Below are 24,210 nucleotides of genomic sequence, written 5' to 3' on the forward strand. Positions count from 1 at the left end.
TCAGCCACAACACTACGGGAACTCCCACATCCCTACCAGCCACATTTTACATTTTTTACGTCGTTGATTTTCTTGTGCCTGAATCTCTTCCTCAATGTATATCTGGAAACCCAATTATACTCGAATTTTCGTCTTTGGTATAGCGAAACAATTATCCGAAGTTCCGCGCGAACATCGAATAATTCGTTTGACTGCTTCTCAGTATTTGTATCCTGGATTACTACTGTACTAACTCATTGCATTCACGGTGTAGCTGATGTCGTGTATGGTAACTTGGGATAGACACATTAGCTTCTTTTTAAAGCACATATTTCATCTCGTCTTCTTCTCCCTTTGTTTTCGAACACATCGATTTATCCAACGTTGGGCTTACTTCAGAAAGTAACATCATGGCAATACTATCGATTTAATTCAGTTTACTTGGTTCAACAACAACTCGTCTTTAATCGGTCTCTTTTTTATCAGTAAATCTTATCCAAGGTCCTACATTTAAAAGTGACTATACAGAAACTTCTTCAGAAATATTAACAATTTTTTATCATTGGTGAATATGAGAAAATTGTCGACATAAACAGTCAAAGACATCTTATCACCCTCTATGTTGTAGTTAAAACAAGCATCAACTTTTGAATGCTCTAGTCCGGATTCCTGTTTGCTCCATACACAACGAGACTGTTTCAAATCGTAGAAAGCTTTTTTAGTCTGCAATCTGCAAACTTTTGGTAGGTTCCTTCCTGCTCGTTACCAAGCGTACGTTCATCCATCTGATTAATATCCAAATCAGGCTTAACAGCCATTGTAATCAGGTAGCAATTTATATTTGTATACGACGTGAAGGCCCCTATTATTTTAATCCAAATCGCGAAGCTCGATTCTAGAGTGAACGTATTATTTTCCATAGCTGCGAAACATCTTCTTAAAACAAAATCTAACCCTGCCGTCAGCTTCTTAAAAAATTAACAGCCGCTCGTATAAACCGATCTTACCGCACAGCCGCCGCTTTCAATTTTAACACATCCACCTTTTACATGTATCGTCATGCCCATCTTTCTTTGAACACGATTGACAGCTGTCAGAAAGCGACGGTGGCGACCTCCTCTTCATTTCCGCTGCGGGCAGACACGTACTTGCGAAACGCATGAGTTTTGCACTTTCCATCTGAAAATCGAGTTTGTTTCTGTGTACATCCTGCTGGAACGCTGCTAAAAATGGCCGGCGTAAGTATTAGCGTTGTGTTGCGGTGAAAGCGCCCCGAAATTGGTCATATTTGCTGGGCTTTTCGCAGCCAAAAATTTTCCCGTAATCGCTGGCGGAAGGTTGACGTAAACCGTTAGCTATGGGGTTGAAAGAAAGAGACGGATGATATTCGTTCACTAACAAGAGAGAGTGAAATCGCAACATATGTCTAATCTGTACCGATTTTTATTTTATTTTTGCAGACCTTATACACTTATCCAGGAAATTTTCGTGCCTACAAGGCACTGATCGCTGCTCAATTTTCCGGTGCGAAAGTCAATGTGGCCTCGGACTTCGTCTTCGGAGAAACCAATAAAAGTGATGCGTTTCTGAAGAAGTTTCCCCTTGGAAAGGTAGGTTCCTATAATTTATTCTTAGTTCGTTGTGCTAAAAGTGTTCCGTTTTAGGTCCCGGCTTTCGAGACTGCCGATGGTAAATATTTGACGGAAAGCAATGCCATTGCGTACTACGTCTCGAATGAGCAGCTACGTGGGAAGACGGATTTCGAGAAAGCTGAAGTACTGTCATTTTTGTCCTTTGCCGATGCCGAACTGCTGCCGGCCGTTCACGCCTGGGTGTTCCCAATCTTGGGAATTTACCAGTACCAAAAGAATAATGTTGAACGGGCCAAGCAGGATGTCAAAGTCGCTCTGGAGGCGTTGAATGCACGACTGCTCCGGCAGACTTTCCTCGTGGGCGAACGTCTGACTTTGGCCGATGTTGTTGTATTTTGCACACTGCTGAGTGCTTACGAGAACGCCTTCGATCCATCCTTCCGAGCTCCCTTCGGAAGTGTGACCCGTTGGTTCACCACGGTGCTAAACCAACCCCAAGTGAAGGCCGTTGTGCAAAATTTCTCTCTGTGTGCCAAGGTGGCGGAAATCGATCCGAAGAAGTTTGCCGAATTCCAAGCCAAGACTGGAGGTGCTCAACAACAACAGCAGAAGAAGGAAAAAGAAAAGAAGCCCCAGCCAGCGCCAGCTAAAAAGGAACCGAAGGCGCCGGAACCTGCCGAGGAATTGGATGCCTGTGAGCAGGCATTGCTCGAAGAGCCTAAGTCTAAGGATCCGTTCGACGCGCTACCCAAAGGCACGTTTAACTTTGATGATTTCAAGAGATTCTACTCCAACGAGGATGAGTCGAAGTCGGTTCCCTACTTCTGGGAAAAGTTTGATTCGGAAAATTACTCCATCTGGTATGGCGAGTACAAGTATCCAGAAGAACTGACGAAGGTTTTCATGAGCTGTAATTTGATCACCGGAATGTTCCAACGGCTGGACAAGATGCGCAAGCAGGCATTCGCTTCGGTGTGCCTCTTCGGTGAGGACAACAACAGCACAATCTCCGGTGTTTGGGTATGGCGTGGTCAAGAGCTGGCCTTCAAACTGTCTCCCGATTGGCAGGTAGATTACGAAGTGTACGACTGGAAAAAGTTGGATCCCAGGGCAGAGGAAACCAAACAGCTGGTGGCTCAGTATTTCTCCTGGACCGGCGCTGATAAGGGTGGCCGCAAGTTCAATCAGGGCAAAGTTTTCAAGTAAGCGCATCATCGCCACGCATCACGATCCGATCGCTTAACAACTCCGATTGGGATTGACTCTAGTAGACATTCTGCTTGTTCTGTACTCTCTGCGCCTTTGTCTGTGTTTCTCTCGTGAACCTCGCCTCCGTGGAACGGGTGATGGCAGCAGTAATTTCTCTTCCCCAATAAACAGCAGTAAGACTAACAGCACCATATGAAACGTAAACAAACCCCTTTTTTGTTAAAATAAAACTACTTAAGATGTACCGAACTACTTTTTATTTCTTTATTTGTATCCTTTATGGCCAACAATTTTTCGCGGTTTTTTTATTCGATTTATTCAGATGGTCTTGTTTTTTCACAGCAGTTGGAAATGAATCTATCGAGATTTATTCCTAAAATAGAATGGCTTACTGGCAGCCGATCAGGATCAGTTGATAATTTATTTTGCATCTTTTCACAGACAAACGAATGTGTACTTTTCCACCCTAATCTGCTACCAGTGATAATCAGTTCAGTCAATTTAGACATAACAAGTTTTAACAACCTGACGATTATGGAAGTAAAAATACATTCGATTTTAGTTGACAACCTGGATGTAGCGTCAAACTTAGCTCCGGCCCCCACAAGTTCCTGCCTCACACCATCACGAGTCATATGATTTTGAGAGACTACGCGCTGGAACATAGACACAACTGGTTGGTGATGTCTGGGCAATGTTGTCATCCGACAATAGCACCGTGATCACCACGCGTAACCCATATTTTAGCGGTAGAGGAAATGCTTCGCCAACCCGAGCGTCTGTTCAGAAAGGTGGTGCGGCACAAAACAGCGTCTGATCTTCATGTTGGGAGCGGCTGATCAACGTTCTGATGTTTGTAGATACGATAGTCCCACGGCGAGACAGGGGGCTGGGGAAAGAATTTGTTACAAATAAAGTAAGAGATAATACGAATCGGTATGGGCCTAGGCAACAAAATGAGGCGAATCACTCTGCTTTCCAGCTGAGACTTTCCAGGATGCGACAGGAAAATCTACGACGAGCTACATCCGCAACTTCGAAGTCGAAGCGCTATTTTGTTGGATAGGACAGATGGAAAAGCGGGCACCGGGTGGCTACCTCCCACCAGAGCTGTGGCACCACCAGCGAGCTTGGAACCGGCCTCAAAGTACTGGACAAGATGGGCCAACGTGTGAAGGAGCGATAAACGCAAGGATGTGCAAGTTGAGGATAAAAGGCCGGGTCAACTACAGTATCATCAACGTGCACTGCCCACATGAAGGGAGACCCAACGGGGAAAGGAAAGCATTCTACTGGAACAGGTCAACGATAGCTACCCGCGACGGTACGTGAAAGTCATTTGGGACATGAATGCTTAAGTAGGACGGGAGGCAATGTTCAGACTGGTAATCGGGCCAGATAGCTTGCACACCATGTCTAATGATAACGGCCATCGGTGCATGAACTTTTTAGCCTCCGCAAAAGTATTCACAAAACCACCTGGAGATCACCCGACAGAAAATCAAATCGACCACGTTCTAATCGACGGCAGGGTCTTCTCCGACATCATCAACGTGAATATAGATTCAGACCAGTACCTAGTAACTGTGGGCATGCGCTCAGAACTCTCGCCGTTGTATAATATCCGCCGAAGTCGAACGCCACGACCAAATATTGAGCAACTGCGGGACACCGGGGTTGCACAGGATTACGTGCTCCAGTTGGAGGCAGAATCATCCACGGAAGAGCAGCTTGGCGCAACTAATCTTGAAGATGGCTGGTGGAGCATCCGAACCGCCATATGTAGGTGATATGATCGTAAGGTGGAAGCAGAACTTCGATGAGCATCTGCACGACGATGCAGTAGAGTGCGAGGACGGTATAGCAATCGATCTTGACCCACAATGCAGAAAACTAGAGGATTCCAGCCTCCGGTCTCCTATAGGCGGAGAAGGAGATTGACCGGTTGAAGACAATAAAGTTGCTGGAGTGGACGAACTTTGTTGAAATACGGTGAAGAAACACTGGCTGTAGCCGTGCACTGGGTCCTTGCCAAGATTTGGGAGAAAGAAAAAGTGCCGGAGGGGTGGATGGAAGGTATTCTGTGTTCCATCTACAAAAAGGGCGACAAGCTGGAGTGCTGCAATTACCGGGCAATCACTCTGATTAGCACCGCCTACAAGGTACTCTCCCAAATACTCTGACGTCGACTGTCACAATTTGCGAGGCACTACCAGGTGGGGTTCATGTGTGCCTGTGCCACCACGGATCAGATATTCACGGTTCGGCATGCAAGGAAAGGGTTCACGAGGCGACAGTGCTAACCCCCCAAGTTGGTGGTGATGAAATCGACGAGTTCGTGTTCCTGGGCTCACAGGTAACTGCCGACAACGATTCCAGCAGAGAAATTTATCGGCTCATTAGGGCATACGTTGGTTTCCGGATAACGCTCTAAACAAGGAGAATTCGTCACCACACCAAGTTGACCATCTGCAAGACGGCCGTTAGACATGGATTATGCTTGTGGAGGAGTCCTGACGTTTTTGAAGATGAAGGTATTGCGTGCTATCTTCTGTGGACGAATGGAGAACGGAACGTGGAGAAGACGAATGAACCTGGAGCTGCTTGGGAAACCATCTGTCGTCCTCACCGCCAAGATTGGCAGGTTGCGGTGAGCTTGGCATGTCGTTAGGATGTCCGTCGACAGCCTGATAAAGATGGTTCTTGAAAACAATCCGTCGGAGTCAAGACGGATAGGTGCACAGCGGGCAAGGTTGATCGATCAGGTGGAAGACGACCTTCGGACCCCACGACGTACATTGAGACGGCTTGAGACTGGTTGTTAAAGCAAGGTAAGGGTGGTAAAATAATGTAAATATGTCTTTTGTCTCAAAAAAAATGCAGAACAGTGTCAGTAAAGTAACAGAGAAGCATCGGAAAAGTCTTATGTTGTCAAACGGTTGTGGAAAGGGACCAAAACAATGTCATTTTTCCAATGAAAGTGTCAACATGTACATTAAAATAGTGCCAACTCCCAGGTGCCAACAAGTGACGAAAATGGTAGACAAGAGCCACAAAACCAGAATTAATGCACTAAAGTATGTGAAAAACATGTAACCATTTGCATATGGTGGAAAAATCGAAAAAATGTCTAGAAAATTCCAAAATATTTAAATTTTCAGTGTTTACACTATAATTTGTGATTTTTCTGAAAACGAATACAGGTCGGACTCGATTATCCGGAACATCAAAAAAAAAATTTCATTCCGGATAATCGAGTTTTCCGGATAATCGAATCACACAAAAAATACTAAAATTTTGCGATTAACGAGCATAAAATAAATCTTACTTTTCTTTATTTACTTGTATGATGCAGTGGCGTAACCAGAAATTATTTCTGGACGAAAAGAGGTAAAATCTTGAGAAGCAAAAAAAAAAAATGGACATTGATTATTTTCATTAAATTCGAAAATGTCCCAAACATGCCGGAAGTGACTTTAATGGTAATAAATATGCCAGAAGGGATGGTAAAGAGAAAATTTCGTAATAAAAATTGAAAACGGACACCAAAAAAATTAAATTCCGGATAATCGAGTCAAAATTCCGGATAATCGAATTTGTGGTCCCCGTGGTTCTGTTGTTAGCGATGTCGGTCGGCTAGCTCTCCCACACGGTTGTGACATCGGGTTCGATTCCCGATCAGATCGAGGATCTTTTCGAGCTGGAAATTTTCTCGACTCAGCACTGGGGCACGGTGTATCGTTGTACTTATCCTACACATGCAAAATGTGCCAAAAAGCAATATCGATAACGAATTCTCTCATCTAATCTAGTTGATCGAGACCGCATAAGCCCCCCAGGCTTGCGTGCGATATTGTTGTTATTCCGGATAATCAAATTTCCGGATAATCGAGTCTCCGGATAATCGAGTCCGACCTGTATATGATTACTTTTGGCCTGACACGGAAAACGTGATTGAATTGAGGTTTAGATCTTGTACCGTTTTTAAGTAGTGAAGAGAAGCAAACAGTGTGAAAAACTACGAAAAAAATGCTTCATTGTGAATTTACAAAAAGACGATTAGAATTTTTTTCTCCTAATGCCATAAAACGTTAAGAAAATGCTACAAAGTGCATACAATTTTGTAAAGAGCGCATTGGAAAAATATTATTAAAAATGCTAAAAGCTGTCTAAAATTCCCATAAATCCTAAGATTGGAGATTGGATAATGAATAAAAGAGTGTCAGAAGTGGTAAAACGAAATAAGTGTCTTAAAAAGAAAGGAAGTATGTGCAAAAAAATGAAGACGCTCTGATATAAGTAGAAAAAGCGTGGAATAAAATAATAAGGGTGAGAAAAAATTTAAATGTTTAACACAAATGTCAAGTAATGTTAAAAATATAAATGAAAGTCTAAAATATGTAAAAAAGTTTCAAGAAAGTAAAAAATGTAAAGTATAAAACCAGTGAAAAAACCATCTGGGAGAATCGTGCAACAAATGACTAAAAATAATAAAAGAAAGTATGAAACAGCGCTGAAAAGGCATCGAGATAGATCGAGCAGCTAGAGCCGCTGAATAGAAACTTCATCGCCAGAAAAAAAGTCAGCATTGGGGGCGTGTGCTTCCGGATGCGGGGGACCCCCATCGTGCGACCATTGATGGTTCCACATCAAGCGTCAGGGTAGTCGGTGAGATATCGGACGCTTTCGTGACGTTAGATGGTTTGAAGCAAGGTGATGGGTTGTGGATCTTATTGTTCAACATAACATTGGAAGGTGCTATACAGAGTAGCGGCACCATCACGACGAAGTCTCACATGCTCCTAGGTTTTACGAACGATATCGACATCATTGGTATTAACCGTAGAGGGTCCAGAGGAAAGCTGCGAGAATTGGGCTTGTCGTAAACTCTGTCAAAACGATGTATTTGGTAGCTGGCAGAGAGCATGGTAGCCCGGATGTTGGTGCTGCGGTGGTGATAGATGGGGGATCATCTGAAGTTAGTCAGCCTATACAACAGAGAGTCGCCAAGACACTCACGGTTAAAGCAACTGTCACATCAAAACGAGTGATCTGTATAATGTTGCATTGCCGTTATCCGTTTTGATGTTGACAGTTGCCTTAACGGTGAGTGCTTTATCATTTCTCTTATATACAGGTTCACTATCTGAAGTAGTCGACGAATTTATTTACCTGGATACATTGGTGACGTGCGACAATGAGGTTAGCCGTGAGCTAAAAAGGTGGATAGCAGCTGCGAACAGGGCCTTCTGCGGATTGCGTAACCAACTGAGGTCCTGCAGCCTACGAACCCGTACAAAACTAGCACTCTAGAAAACACTGATTCTCCCGGTGGCCCTCTATGACTGTTGAACATAGACACTGAAAAAGGCTGATCGGCGAGCTCTTGGTGTTTCTGAGCGTAGAATCTTGCGGCCAAACCTTGGCGGCGAACTGGAAAATGGTGTTTGGCGCCTACGTATGAACCATGAAGTGTACCAGGCATACAAATCGCCGGCTATAGTCAAGCGGGTCAAAGTAAGTAAATCGCCCTTACCTTAAAGTTCCTTCCCGCACAGATGGGCTGATTTACGTGAAAATCACGCATTTTTGGGTGTTTTGATTTTTGTGTGTAGTGTAAGTATAACACTTTCGAGTTGAATGTCAATAAACTGCTCGAAAGTCATAACATCGATGTGCCTGAAATAGCAGCGACGGCTGGTTGACTTCCAGCGAGGCAGTCTTCCTTCATTCACTCAATCCGTGATCTCGGTTCGAACCAGTTGTCGATTTGTGAAGTTAGTTTTTGTGTGTGTTTCCGTGTTCGTGCGGCCTTATTCATTGCAGGCCTTCCCCGAGCTTTGTCCCGGTGCCCTCTCCCGTCACTAGTTTTTGGTGGTGTATTGTGCAGCTGGTGTGTAATTTTAACTATAATTTCTGTTCAGTTTTGTAGTGTAGACAACAAATTTGGAAGGTGTTGATGGTAATTAAATACGGATTGAACTGTGCTTGCGGGCAAACTCTAGTCAGATTTGCAATTTGCTGAAACAAGTTAGCTTCACGGTTTATGCAAGCCGTTTTGCGCTGTACAGAAATACAGAAAAGCAATCCTGCCAGAGTAGAGGGATTGCGTGTTAAACCTGTTCGATGTAACTTGGCCGAGGCAACTCATGGAAGAAGAAACGTACGGATAGTCGTACACCTCTTACAGGAGTTGCAGTACGTCTCGCTAGCATCTCTTACATTTACAAAGGAAAGATTTCTAAAAGTTACCTACTGCAACTATCTTTCGTTGATCATCATTCATTACCTCCACCTTGTTCACCCTACGAGTCAATGATGAATTTCATTGATGAGCCTCTAGAGTCTTGAATTCGGTGATACGGAACAAAATAATCGTCTAGACTGCAGCAGTTCTAGGCTTTAAGCGATTCGAACTACTGAATAAGAGAGTTTGTCCCCGCAAGCGAGTGAAGACGTTTTCGGAGTCAAGTATGTGTGCGTGTGTAGCTTAAGTTGAATGAAATCACTTTTGTTGATTATATTATGGTGTGTTGAGCCAAAAGTGAGTAGGCTGTGTAGGACATACCTACCATACGTAAACGTCGACTGTCTCTGGGTCTTTGTCTCTAGTGATATTTGTGGGGTTTCATCACATACTGATTAGTGATTTCAGTTTTATCTTCCCCCGAAAGGCGCATCCAGTGTACCCTTGGGAACTACGGACCGTCAGATTTATGTGCTGTTTTTCGCTTTGATTGGTAAGTTTTTTGATTTATTAGAATATATAAATTATAATGTTTGGTAAACTTATTCTGTCATAAAACTTATGCAAGATAAAGATTTCTGTTGTCAATAGGTTGATTTGATAAGATTGTCAATACACATCGATTGACTTTAAATTCCAGGTTCATCGTATGATAAATAATTTGGTGGAAGAATTGTACTTCCCTGTCATCCCAGTTATCGTTCCACAACTCCAACATTATTTTATTCTGGCATTGCCGACAAAAAAAACCTGTTTATACTTGAGTGTCTCGTAGAATTGAAAAAAGTAGTGGGACTTGTAACTAAGTGCACAAACGCCGTGGAATATTTTGTCACGGTGAAAATAAATCAGGTAACCAAATTTATGTAGAATGCGCCGACCCTTCGTCGTCACGTATAGATTTAAATTTCTATATCCTTCGCAAGAGCAGCAAACAAAAATAAAAAAAAAAACAGTTTGATAAAATCTGAAAAACAATTTTGCGGAACATCCTAATAGGTATCTATTTTAAAAGGTTTGTAGCAACAGAAACAAAACGAAATGAAATGATGAAACTGCAAATATGAATGCTGAAACACTAGATGAGACGTGAATCAGCCACCAAACCAGCCTTAACTTATCGCCACAAATCAATCTTTGAAGAGCCTCGTCAGCCAACATTTCACATTTTCACAATCTCTTCTGTCATAAGTTTCACTATCACCTTCGATAACTGTGTCTGGATGAAATCGGAAGTCACACTCTAAGATTTCCTGTATGAGTTATTCTCCACTTACGATTGTGATCCAAACTCGATAATTTAGTTTAAAGCTTCAAACCAAAGGACCGCTGTCTAAATCCAGGCTACTCTTATGCACCCTATGCCGCAAGTGTGCGAGTGCATCCAGCGCAGTCATAAAACGACTGCATTATGGTGAGGGTGAGGGCCGTACAGGCAGCAGCGTGCTTCTTGGAGGACTACTACCAAGGTCAGACCAATAAGAGAGTATACGAACGCGAAAGATAACAGAGCTGTGACGGTCAACTCAGCCATGCTAAGCAGAGAAGCAGTTTCCTCACCGTGTTGCCAGATGTTTCTCAGCGGAATCGAGCTTGAACCGCTCACGATTTTCGTTCGCTGCCTGCCTCGCTTCAGTGACTATCTAGGTGAACTTGGAACCGTGTGGCTACTTTCCTGCGAAGTTGTTTTTTTTCCTTCTCTTCATTCGTTTCAAAAGGCAAGCGCGATATCGATCGGCTGGATTGTAATTATCATTGGTACGAGAAGCGCACCACGAAGGAAAACAGGCTTTGCAATGTAAAGTGGAAAGTTTGGGATTCTAAACGGTTTCACGTTTAACTATTCGATGGTACCGGCTTTTCAAGCATACAAAACAGAATTATGATGGCAAATAATAAACGACTTTTGTTGAAAGCCGGTTTCCGATGATTTTCTTGCATATGTTATATAAAAATAATCAAACGCAGGAAAGGAGAAGCTTGATACAGTAAATGCTTTCCTGTTTTTTATCCTCGCCATCGCACCTCTCATTTTGGTTACCGTTTGACTACACAACAATTTTTTGGTTAATTCTTAGAGTATCGCCGTTGTTCTACTTCCGTTCTTGATAAATCGAGTGGAAGCCTGGAGATCAACATTCGTTTCGCTTGATTGAATCACACGCTGTATTCAAGTCTTTTAACAAATGATGAGTCCGTAGTTAATTTTGAACCCATCGAGGACCTGAGTTTCATTAAAACTTTTAAAATCGGCGGTAGAAAAGTTGTATCAAATAACGTTGTGATTACTGATGAAAACCTCGAAGCCGTAGTAGGTTTTGAAAATTGACAGGAATATCTTAAGCGTTCTTCGAAAAACCTCGATCATAGTAAGCATTGATTTTTGTCAAACCATTGTGTTTTACCGGTGAATAATTATGAATCTCCACGAACGATTGCTGGATCTAGTCTCCCTTCTTCCAGGCGAGTATTAAATTATAGGAAAATCCATTTTGAATCTTTCAATGCTTTTGTTCCGAACATTGATTGGCCAGCACTGTTAGACAGTAACGATGCGGACTTGATGGTAGCAAACTTTTGCACATTTGTTGGATCATGGCTTGTAGATAGTTTGCCTTTTTCAGACAACCATCTTCCCCTGCTTGGAGTAATCATAGTTTGAGAGTTTTGAAACGTAAACGACGGCCGAATTCAAGTCTCTACAAGTAGTACGTATCGGGAGTTAAAACGGACCTGCGCAGAAACTCGAAAAAAAATTGGAATTTATGTAGTTAATTCAAAACGGAAATGCTTCTCGATTTCTACGGACATGTATTGGCTAGGATTCGGATTCTTGCGAGTTTTTTGCAAAGTTTTTCTCTTCTGTATTTGCCTCCGAGTGTGCTTCAAATAACGATGCTGCGCGTGCCGCTGCTAGTGCACCAGCAGATCTTGTTGTTCTTGACATCTTCGAAATTACACATGATATGGTTACTGCCGCCGGTATGAAACTTTAATGTTCGTTCACTGTAGGTCCTGGCGGAATACCGGCCGTGCTTTTGTGCCGTTGCATTGTTATTCTAGCCGCTCCACTTTACACCATATTCAACAAATCTTTGGTACAAGGGAAGTTCCCAAAGCAGGAAGCACTCCTATATGTTCCGGTCTTTGAAAGTAGTGGTCTTTTTTCGTGCATTTCACGTCGAATTGCATCTCAGGACTTGAACGTAAAGTACAAGTTGATGTCATTTATACGGACCTCAAAGCTGCTTTTGACCGAATCGATCATCAAATACTGTTGAACAAAATATCCCGCCTCAGGGCTTCATATCGGTTCGTTAAGTGGCTTGAACCATTCCTGCGCAATAGAATTTTGCAAGTAAAGCTGGGATCCGGTGTACCGTCTGCGTTCACGAACAAGTCTGGTGTACCACAAGGTAGTAGCCTTGGGCCGCTTCTCCCCATTATTTTCTTTAACGATGTCGCTGATAGTTTTGAGATTGGTTGCAGATTAGTTTACGCCGATGATTAGAAAATATCCTGACGATTCGCAACATCGAGGACTGTTATCGTAGAGTCCGTTGCGTAAATGATCTTGAAGTTATTTCTGACCGAAAGCTGACTTGATAAACACTGCGCTGCAGTTATTTTGAAAGCAAGTAAGACAATTGGGATTCTTCGCAAACAATGCGCGTGACTTCAAGGACCCTCGTTGTGGAAGGATTGTATTGTTCACTAGTATGCCCCCTACTTGAAAACGTTAGTATGGTCTGGACTCTGCACCAGCTTTCATGGAACCTACGTCTTGAGCGTGTACAGATACGATTCATTCGACTGGCCCTGAAAGATCTACCTTGGCGTGATCTTACTAATGTACCATCCTATCCAGACCGTTGCCGCTTACTTGGACTTGACACTCTAGAAGCTGCTATCCATGATAAATAGTTCCATTGTGTATTTCCACGTATGCTGAATGCTGAGGCCCTTTTATATGTTAGAAAACCAATGCCATAGTAGAAACTTCGGTTATTATAATCCTGCTGCGTTTAGTGTGAGAGCCTTCACGAGAGTCGAGCATCTATTTGAGTTTGGTGAGCCTGGTGACGTAGGGCCAATTTCGGTAACAAATAGTTAAAGAATTGAATGGCATGGCCCAGTATTTTTCAATTGGTCGCAGTTCAGGTGCGTTCGGGGGATTGAGATGCTTAACTAAATCCGGCCAGAAAGTTGTAGGACCATTGTGTGACCTCAGAAGTGTAAAGAACGCTTTTGTAGGCACTCCTTCAAGTATACCTGCCCATTGACCGTCCCGGTTGTCACGAATGGGGTACTAACAACTAACATTAAGAGATGCTGTTGGGCCAGGCACACGTGTGCGTGGTTTGTATGATAAAAAAATATACACAATTTTGCGCGGCCACCAAATATCAAAGTTTTTGAAACTGTCAAACTGGGCCCGAACATAATAACGCGCGCGAAATCCCTGGTAAAATGCACTGAGAAAACTAGAATGCGTCTGAATGAGTTAGCTAATATTATGATTAAGCTGAAAAAAATTGCCTAACATAAAAATTGGCAAAGCTCCATGTATTCATAGCCTAAAAGCTTAAAAAAATCAAACATGAATATGAAACAAAACAAAGCCCTAAGTTTTTTCACAAAATGCCAAAGTGATCACAATCAGGATATAATCGGACTTCAGAATGTTCTATTAAAAATTGCCCATGTATAGCAATATTTGTCCAAAAACTAGGTCAGTGTCGCTTCTGTGCAGTTACAGAAAATTCGCCACGCAAGACTACACTCGAATCATAACAATCATATTTTCTTTGGAATTGCATATTGACGAACTCCAACTTCGTGTCAAATAAACTATTTAAAACTTAAAAACTCCAACTTCAAATTCCGTAAACTCGGGTTACAGCAAAACCACCAGAGAATCAGAAATTGGTTTCAGACTTCGAAGCGACTTCTTCTATAGGTGAACCAGATTCAGTTATTACAGTAGGCCAGTAGAAAATTCTCCAGAGCACATCAGGCAAGTGGGAAGACATCGCAAACTCCCGGCCTGGCTTGTACCTTACTATCTTTTCTAAAAAAGTGAGTGGTACCATAGGCATAACATTACAGGTATGTTGCCAGGTTGGCCATGATTTGTAGCTATGGTACGAAGACAACAAATTGAAAAATTCTTTTCATTATAATTGTAACTGTCTCACAATAGATCAACGATTCTGATCGCAGTGAGGAAGTCCATACAGGAAAAAAAATCACTGTAACCACTAAACTGATAAGTTATTTCAACTGTAAAGAACTTTATGGTGTTATATAATAATATGTTTTTTGAGTGAAATCCCAGAGACGAAATGTGCACGGTTACTGTTTTCATGCACCACTTGTTACCGAAGAAACCAAAAATCATGTTTTAAAAATTTTTCTCCGCGTCCCCTTCGCATTACTCTGCGTGCTTGTCATAGTCTAATCCGGGAGTGCGCTTTTTCAAGCCAATATTACATGCTTATTTCAGTTTCCAAGGAATGTACCCCAGTCTAGTAGAGATGTACGTAGTCCTACCTCAAATTATAATAATCCGTTTGATTTCGGTGCGGTTCGAATTGTTTCATAAAACAAAGATAAACTCAGCTGAACTCATAGCAACCCCTAACGTTTGAGTGCATTAAATACAAACCTTGCTAAAGTTCCATTTTTGACCTACATCAATATATTCTCAAAGTAAACGGTCTCAAACACGTTCGCGCACTTTAAATTTTCCGACACCTACCGGGTGCGTGCAGTAGAAATTCTCTGATTCCATTGTTCGTAGGTTTCGATAATTGAAAACAAATGTTCCTCACACGCGGTTACGATAACAATCAAGCTGTTAAAAATATTTGACATCTGTTCGCAACCATTATCATACGTAAGCGCCTAGGCTGACTTTCAGCCGATCAGTTGGATGAATTGTTTCGTTGAATAATAATTGTTTCAGGTCATGTAAGATTGACCGACGCTGTTTTTATGGTAGACAATTGTCGGCGGTCCTTGAGATGAAACCTGATAACGCACTCAGGTTCACTAGAAGACTAACTAATCTAAAAAATGTTTGTTCAATTTTCTTTATAAACTCTTCAAAAATAATTTTCGAAGTATCATCACGAGGTCTTTGATATTGACATCTACATATCTTCCTAACAAAGTTTAAAGATCATCGTCAATAATTGGTGTGTTGAAGTCCTTTTGAGCTTTAGGAACTGTTCTGTGTAAAGGTTTTAATGCTCTGTTGTTCCGCTCAATAGTGGAACAATATCTACCATAACAAGGGTAGGGAACATATTCTAAGCAGCTTTAGGAACCGCCTGTGTATTCAGACGAAATACTCGAAACGTGTTGGGTGAGATTCAAACAGTAGTATATCAATATGTTCTCTATCGTTTTGTCTGTCAGAATTTTTTTTCAGATTGTAAAACTAAGTTAGCAAACTTTAACAATAACCAATTAATTAAGCGTTTTTTTTCAGCACCCGGAGTGGCTCCTCAATGGCTGCAATATAGGTCGATTTATTTCTAATGATCTTTGTTCACAGATTTCTTTGTGATTAACGATATTTCTTATATTCGTAAGACAGCTAGACAATCAAAGTTTTCGTTTCCATCATTGAAATTGTCGATATTGATCAAAATGCAGGAGTTCTAGGCCTGTTTTCTTCGACCGATTAAAATAGGCGCTACTGCTTAAGCCGTTCCTTACCCTACCATGTGCTTATTAAATTACAAACGCATGACGCTTTTTCAAGGCATTGGAATCACGGCCGAGGCTTTGCGCTATTTTCTCCACTTCTGGCCTGTCACTCAGTCACGGATTTCGGAAAAATGAATCACGCTCAAGAACGCATTTAAACAAACTCAGAGCAGAACAATTGGTCAATGGGCACGAAATACTCATTTTTTCTTGAAAACTATTTTCTCCTATCATTGCTTTTGTTAGTTCCGTTTACCACTATACTGCTAATTTTTTGCTAATACCTCGTATGTATGTTTTTTTACTCATTTTAATGGAAACCGATGCAATGGCACAACTCTCGCCTTAATGCATACATTTCGGTCTAAACGGTGTGTAGAGCAGTGTCAGCCTACTGTTCCGTCTCACATCACTCCACCGCCGCACCCCTACCTATCAAAGCGACAAATGCCATACTGGTCTGGCCGGCGCAGCCGCTTATATACAATTCCAATTAGCAACTCCACGCGGTGAGGTTAAAGAGCAGCCCGTGAAACTGTTTACGTCACGGCGCCAAGCGACGGTCTTCAGCCACAGTCACGTAGGCATCGAGCGAAAAGACCGAACGCCGAAAAGAAAATAGCGTAATCTACCAATCGTCAACCAAGATAAAAATAAGAGTAACAAACGCGCGGCTCAAGATTAAACAACTGAACAGAACCAGCCATTTGAAGCTGGTCCTTAGTAGTAGTAGTAGTAGTGACGGATGCACCAACACAGAAAATCGAGATTTGCATCATAGTTTTGAATATAATTCTGAGGTTCTGATAAACACTAAAGTAACGATAATCGCTAACCACCGCCGAAAGCGCAAATTGATTCCAGGCATCTCTCGGATATCTTAAATGACGTCAGCGAAAAATTGACGTCGCCCAGCAGCGTCGGTTTACTCAACTGTTAACCTGGTAGCGTCATCAGCAATTACTATCATGTGCAATCAATTTTTTTCACCCCCTTGTTCGTCTCAGAGCTTAACAGCAAAAAAAGCGCCATGGCTAATGACCGTGGCCGTGGCCGTGAATTGCATGGCTTGTCACGGCCGTAGCATCACAATCACCGGCAACACTGTAGTTTCGTTCGTTCCGAGAATCACTTCTAGAAGATTCCTTTCAGTCAGTGCGCTAGAAATCTCACCGAATCACCCCCCTGGCAGAGGCAATCAAGGTGTGCTGAACGATTTGTTTCCCGGTATAATAATTCTGTAGTAATCGTTTCAACCAAGGGGATTCACATCTACCCGAGTACTGGCTGAACCAGTGCGGTTTAGTCGAGCAGACACAACACCGCACACTGCGGGTCAAAAGTGCAGAGATCAAGAGCCGCACGCGGAAAAACTCGTACTTACCTGTATGGAGGATTTGTTTGGCACGCGATGTGGTGCGGACGGAACTACGGTTATCAGATTACATGTTAGTTAGATAAAAATGAGCGAAAACAAAATCGGTTGCGATTTGTTATACTAACTAGCACCTTGCGTGTCTGAGAAGCGCGATTTGTTGCTGGGTCAAAATAACTTGCACTGGAGGAGGCGATGATTTAACCTACAGCTAAGCATGGAAAAGTTCACTCACTAGCAATATTTCATGCAAATGTGTTCTTTGATTTATCCGTTATCGTTCAACTGTTTCCACTCGCGTACAAGTTTTCCATAGAAACGCTGCTGATTGTTTTTCGCTTCTAAGAGTTCCGAATACCATAGAAGGAGACTGAATGATTCAAACACGATAGTATTTATTGTATCGCGAGAAGCTTTGAGATATTATCGCCAGTGATACAAAATTATGAATCCAAATGAACGTTAGATTGCGTTCAATTGTTTGCTTGCCGGAGCAAATAGGTATCATCAATGCTTACGGAAATTGTAGCATGGTGCATTAGCATCTGATACTTGAAATCACCAAGAATCATCGTTGTATATCACGGTGAAAGCACGACGTGGAGTAGCCGAATTACGCCTACAAGCAACCAACATTTGAAAGAATCATTGCGATCGCTTGAGTGCAATCGTTTACGATTCTTTCGTGAAACACTCGCTATATGTTGCTCGCTCCGCCTAAAGCAGGCAATACTGAAACAAAATCATCAAAGAAAGCTACCATATATTTCTTTGCTCAAAGTTGTCTCTTGCAAGCTTGAGAATGTGTAACTTTTAATAGCGATGGTTTGCTAGGATTGAAAGCTTATAAATAGCACGTTCAGAAATGATACCCGAATGATTGTTATGCGATACGAGTTTTTCCATCCTTGCCTACAGCTGACCAGTAAGAATGGACTTCTCTTGAGAGCATTGCAATCAAAGTTTTAATATGGGGTCTGACAAGGAAGAGGTTGTACTGCATTACGTAATTTTAGGGGAGGAGTTTTCACCAAACCCAAACGTTACTTAGGGTGGAAGGGATCTAATATCCAGATTCTTTGCGTTACTTAGTTTGCGTTACGTAGTTTACAGAAATCACTGCCGACTCTTGGAATTCTATATTTAAAATTTATCTTAGAACTCGACCCCCCTTAAAGAATCCTGAGTAAGAATCCCCAGGATACCTTTAACTCGGTGACGGAATCGTGAAAGGAATCGCAAACACGATCCGGAGGATTCCCCTCAGGATTCTCATTCAAGAATCCTAGAGCCATAAAAGGGCATTCCTGAGGATTCTTTTTTTAGGAATCGTTTTCAAGGACGCCCACGAATTCAATGTGAGGAATCCTAGAGAATCTACACGAATCGTATGTGTTCGTCCGGGCCAGTTTCTGGCGTGATACCGTCCATCTTCAGAAGAAAAGTCTGGTTACAACTTAATCATACGTTGTTCGTATACGTCATAGAAAAGGAATGCTACTGGATTCCCCTACTGGAATGCCAATGTAAACCAAGAAGACAGCATAAAACTAAAGATTGAAGTCTTTGCTTATTGTGCCATTTTGAATCCAGTCGCAACGTAAGCAGCTGGCAGCTAAACCCGGTCAAAGTATCTTCAATCAAAAGCAACTGAAATCTTTCGAAAAACAAATCTTTTTCGGCGCTACAAGAGATGTTGGTTATAACGAGGGAACTGCATGTCTCTGGATTACATTATAACTGGTGAGAGCGTTCCCTTTTGTTCAATAATTTTGTTGTTATAACCATGATTGACACTCAAACCCAGGCCAGTATAGTCCATACATGATTTGTGCGTGCTTCTAGGTTTGTTTATTTTATGATGCAAATCACGCCCATGTGTGCCTGGCCCCAACAGTATCTTTGTAGCCGGTTTACACCGGTTACAAAACATAGAGCTCAGTAAACTTTTGATGTTCACTAGAGTCACTAAACAAACTACACACACTTGTGTGTGGCCTCAACAGCCTTCTTCAGGTATATTGGTTTAAATCGAATTATATAGTATAATATTTTGCACACCTGTGCGTGACACGAGTGGTATACCAAGTCTGTTGGTTTAAACTGGTCTCAAATCAGAAAGCTGAACAAATCTATTCCTAATGTAATAAACCACACGAAATTGAGCGTGGCCCCAACAGCATTCTCACTGTCGGCTGGTCTAAACCAATATCAAATATATACAGGGTGTTAGGTAGCTTACTTTAAACATTTTAAGGGGTGATAGAGGACCCTATTTGATGAAAAAAATCCCTCTACGCATATGGTCAAAATTCATCTACTCCAGAGTTATCCACTTTTTCCAGTTTCCGGTTATGTTTGCCTTTAACAAGATCTATCACAGGCAGTGTGATAGCTAGCTCAATTCTGTTGTTTTTTTTGGGAAGCTGAGAAAATTTCGTGATCAATAGTGTCCTAAAAACGTCAAACTAGAGAAAACAAGAAGCACTTAGAAAGGAACACATGTGAAATCGAATGTTTTTGGAGAACTGAAATGCAATTTTCTCTCCGAAATCTGTGATAAACATGGGTTTTGTTGTTAACCAAATTAAACATTGAAGTCTACTATACAAGTTGTTCTTTGATACCAAGCTCCTAATTCTTTTAGTTTAGCTGCTAATCCACTTTAAAAGCAATAAGCTACGCCTTTATTCCGGACACTTCCCGGTTTAACCTTTGTTAATCCGACTGAGTAAAGATGCTCAATCAGCTTATACAGGGTGTTAGGTAGCTCACTTAAAATCCTTCGAGGGGTGATAGAGGACCCTATTTGATGAAAAAATCCTTCTACGCATATGGTCAAAATTAAACTACTGCAGAGTTATTCAGTTTTTTGGTTTCCGGTTGTGTTTGCCTTTAACGGGCTCTATCACAAGAAGTGTGATAGCTAGCTCATTTCTGTTGATTTCGTTGGAAAGCTGAGAAAATTTCGTAATCAATAGTGTCTTAAAAACGTCCAACTCACCAGTTATCATCCCTACTAACAAAAATGACCTTTTTGTGATCTTTGTGGAGATGCAGAGGTTAATACGATCTCGAAACAACAAAGGTCACACTGACATCCCTTCTTTATTTCCACCTGATTGCAAGGATGAGGCCGGCGCCGTTTTTTGATCCTTCAAAAAGTAGTGAGTCAGTAAAACTTATACAATGAGAATGATATGATCGCCAACTCTCATCTCCATTCAGTTGATTTGACGAGGAATTTTAGTGATTCCGATCAATCAACCATTGATATGTGCAGTTTAACCTAACCTATGTTTTATAACGTTTATGCTATATAGAACTTTTGAGCATGGGTTTATTCTCAGGCTCCCTCTCTATTAGGGTGGGGAAAAATGATCGGTTTTCCAGAACCAAGTTTTTTTGGTTCCTTTAGGGGCTCCAAACAACCCTGAAGTTACCTGAAGTCGATTGGTTTTGTCTCCGCTTGGCGCATTGCATTTCAAATTTGTATGGAAATTTATATGGGAAAACCTACTTTTTTGCATTTACCTTCCTAGAAAGCTCAATAATGCTCTAATGCACTACATTATGTTAAAGTATAGTATTTTAGATGCCTAACAACTTTGCGGAGGACACTGAAGAGCTAGAATGTCCCTAAGAAGAGCTATAGCTGTTCAAAGTTGAGTATGTCGATTTAAATGCAGAAAATCTTGTTTTCTGCCAACATTACCAATGTGCCGGCGTCAGTAGGATTCCCATCAGAAGTAACCTGTCGTTACGAGTTTGTACACTCAGCTGGATCAAGCAAACAAATTTAGGTCAATATTCTAGGCTTAGAAAGAATCTACAACGTGTCTCAGAGGTTACTTCTGATGGAAATCTGACTGACGCCGGTACACTGGCAGTGCTGGCAGAAAAAATGATTTGCAACATAAATTTCGACATACTCAAATTTGAACAGCTCTAGTATTTTTTTGGGACACCCTAGCTCTTTAGTGTCTTCGGCCAAGTTGTTAGGCATAAAAAACCTACCATATGAAACCTATGGTTTGAGCCATTTTGAGCTCTTTAGAATGAAAAAGGCATAAAAGTTGGTTTTTCCATACAAATCTCCATATAAATTTGAAATGAAATGCGCCAAGCGGAGACAAAACCAATCGACTTCCGATAAATTTAGGATTGTCGGGGCCTCAAATAAAACAAAAGAAACTTGGTTCTGGCTTTCTGCTATCAAGTTTCGTTTTTTTCATATAACGATTCCCCACCCTACTCTCTATATACTCACTTTTAGACTTTCCTCAAACAATGAATGCCTATCATTATAACTAACAAGAAAACGGTGATGAGTATGTTCCTTTTCCTTACAGTCGTTGGAGATGCTGAGATAAAATTAGTCTCTGACAACAACAAAACACTCTCTTTCTTCCCTCCCTTAACCGACCGTAAGGACGTAGCCGGCGCCGTTATCGATTTATACAAAAGTAAAAGCTATTGAATTGTGCATTGAAGATGGCATACTATTCCTAAATAGTCATTGAGGCTAGTGAGCTTTGTCGCGAACAGAAGAATGATTATCTGTAGTATCCAGCACTCCTGGAAAATGTTTCTAAATCGACCACAAGCTGATCGATGGCCGGCAATTTTCAGATATTATCGATGTGTGGTTAAACCAGTTGAATCAGTAGGTCTGAACGAGCAGAGGAAGCACATCCACGACGCGGTCATTGAAACTGTGCGAGTAGTAATAAGCATAAAAGTGGGAACCAGGCGTGGCGGGTGGGTTGATACCGAGTGTCTAGAGGTGAGAGGAGAACACTTATACGTTAATAACAGCAAGTTGTGTGACTCGTCAGATGAGGGAAAAATTCCGGGAAGCTAGAGCTGTCCGAAAGAGATTTCACCGCTCTAAAAAAACATGGACATAACGATTGCGTCCTTGCAGAGGCGGCTCTGAGGTTAATGAACAGCCGTAAGTAGAGCTGTTCATTAACTTACGGCAAGGCATTAGCCCGAGCGCTCGCGTTGGCGTTCAGCATGGCAAAGGCCTAAAAAGTCACATTATTGGGATTTTTTGACATAGAATTACGTCTTACGGCAACATAGGGGTGCTAATTAAAAAATTGAAAACATCGAGAGCGTTATGAAACTGTCCTGTTTTAAATGCTTTGAGCTCAGTCATATAACAAGTCGCAACCCATCCTTCAAGCCTAATGAACACCCACTGGGACTGTGTGATACAGTGGGAAATAGAAATGACTATGAGATTTGTACATTCGGGTGTCCGGTGCTAAACCAGAGAAGACTGGTTGAGGCGGAGCCATCTGCCAATAATCGATTGATTCTGGACTCATTTATTGAACCTATTTATATCGGCTACAAATGACTCCGCTTATTAACACTACACACTGATTTACGCTTATTGCTATGGATAAAACGGAGACAGATTATTGAAACGGCTGCCTGTTCGCTATGGGTAACTTGAAGCCTCTTATGCACTCGCACTGTAGCTTGGCCCTGCGTTGGACCTGTGTTGCATAACAGAATATTTGCTTTTATTTGTTTATATGTTTTTCATGCAAGGTTGAGGTAGGTTCGCTCAGTGACGTCAGTCAGTGACGCTCATCATGATAGTCACCCTAGTAGGTTTTCAACGAATTTCCTTCATTCTTACAGCAACGTGACGCCAACTATTGCACTATTGAAAAATGAAGAGTCTGTGTCACTCGCTCGAGTGCACAACGTCACGCGTAACTCTCAGTAGTTACGGATAAAAGCTAGCATGCAGAAATTAACCGCACTGAAAAGCCTTCCTAAACACCAGCAAATTTTCGGTGTCACTATTGTGAAACATCAACTGCACTTTAAAGTGCCCTGAAATCACATGATTTAAGAAGTTGATATTTTTCCTGACACTTGCGAAAGAGTTGCTGACAACTACGAGATAAACCCAAGTTTTTTTCTGATCAAAATAATTTTGATCACGTTTTTGGAAACAGCTTGCCATGGTTGAATCATGATGTTAGTTTTTAAGTAATGAAATAGTTTCTGTGTATAAGTTCAGTAAAAATAAATTTGGTTCAACGGATTAATAATGCGATAAATGAGATAATAAAGATAAATGAGTCCCTGCATCTTAAAAAAAGGACCGATCCAAGTGAATTCTATTTTGAGGAACAATCACTAGGTTCAGAATTGTATAAATTTATTTCGCAGCAAGGTTCCCTCTCAAGTGCGATACACTTTTTCAAATTTCCACAAAAAAATCATTCCACACGCAGCCTAGTAAACTGATACCAACTTCGTGGACAGTTGTTCTTTCGCCTTTGGTTTGGTTTGGTTTGACTGACAGTAGTTGCATAACTAGCTTTTTCAAGTACGAATCGCAGTTTATTCTCTTGTAAAAATCATTCTCACGCAATAAAAATCAGCTTCCTGTCACGGTTAAATAATACAAAAACAGTGACGAACAAAACTTGGCATTCCCTCTACCTACTGTTTACTGAGTGTGTGCATTGTACAGCGCTGCCGGTGATCTTCGCTCAAATATGTCCCTGAGTCAACTTTCAGTATCAGTGCTATCAGTTTTTAGCAGAAAGCTTTGTGCTTTACATATATGGGCATAGCGTGGAGTGCTTCCTGCCGGGTTAGACCAGTTATCGTGTCGTTATCTTATCGGAGGTTCACATACCATCATTAAAAGAATAAAAATTGCACATATTACTACCCCCCTCCCTCACCTAGTCCAGTCATTATGCCGTGTTTTGGTGCCACATGCTCTCGGTGACTGGTGCCCAGTTGTTGACCGGTTATCAATTTGATGAACCTGTCGGCTCACATTTTGCTAATGTCATCTTCCTTTTTTCTCTGTCCGAAAATGGGTTGCTCATACAAAATTGCCACCCTGAGTGCGCCAGCAAAAACAGTTGCGTTGCTTGTGGTGCTTTGTCTGCATATAAGGCTATCACATTCGATCAATTAGGCAAACACGTGCCCTACGATGATGCGACACAATGGTGCTTATTACGGGAGTCACTTCACGGTGAAATCAGAGTGAAGTGAATCTGGGAATCTGGGTTATGAGTGTCATATCAGTGAAGTGAGAACGG

The 24,210-nt window shown here is 41.7% G+C and overlaps 2 protein-coding genes and 1 long non-coding RNA gene across 5 annotated transcripts in view; 2 read left to right on the forward strand and 1 right to left on the reverse strand.

The window, feature by feature from the left end:
* The first annotated feature begins 1,062 nt into the window (after window positions 1-1,062).
* On the forward strand, window positions 1,063-3,029 carry LOC129718853 (elongation factor 1-gamma). The gene is made up of 3 exons (XM_055670005.1): window positions 1,063-1,217; window positions 1,440-1,589; window positions 1,644-3,029. Exons 1-3 carry the CDS (start codon window positions 1,209-1,211, stop codon window positions 2,775-2,777), a joined length of 1,293 nt encoding a protein of 430 aa, XP_055525980.1. The 5' UTR covers window positions 1,063-1,208; the 3' UTR covers window positions 2,778-3,029.
* Window positions 3,021-10,486, reverse strand: LOC129718855 (uncharacterized). 2 transcript variants are annotated; one of them, XR_008727065.1, is made up of 4 exons: window positions 10,305-10,486; window positions 8,317-10,246; window positions 7,953-8,234; window positions 3,021-3,669 (listed from the first exon to the last, which is right to left on the reverse strand). It is a non-coding gene; the product is annotated as an uncharacterized LOC129718855 (long non-coding RNA). The 2 variants fall into 2 exon arrangements; XR_008727064.1 differs by having other exon boundaries at window positions 8,317-10,486.
* LOC129718851 (NADPH--cytochrome P450 reductase) overlaps window positions 8,481-24,210 on the forward strand; it is a 43,922-nt gene continuing 28,192 nt past the window's right edge. The window contains exons 1-2 of one of the 2 annotated variants that reach the window (XM_055669999.1): window positions 8,481-8,673; window positions 9,436-9,520. The gene's annotated coding sequence lies outside the window, so the exon portion shown is untranslated. The remainder of the gene's footprint in view (window positions 8,674-9,435; window positions 9,521-24,210) is intronic. The other variant, XM_055670000.1, reaches the window with a different exon arrangement.

Source organism: Wyeomyia smithii, chromosome 1 (genome assembly GCF_029784165.1).
Source record: "Wyeomyia smithii strain HCP4-BCI-WySm-NY-G18 chromosome 1, ASM2978416v1, whole genome shotgun sequence".
Classification (NCBI taxonomy): Eukaryota; Metazoa; Arthropoda; class Insecta; order Diptera; family Culicidae; genus Wyeomyia; species Wyeomyia smithii.

What these genes read in the sequence shown, in the direction of transcription:
- LOC129718853 (XM_055670005.1), top strand. An exon ending in AGAAGTTTCCCCTTGGAAAG is followed by an intron (nt 1,590 to 1,643) that starts GTAGGTTCCTAT and finishes GTTCCGTTTTAG; the next exon opens with GTCCCGGCTTTCGAGACTGC.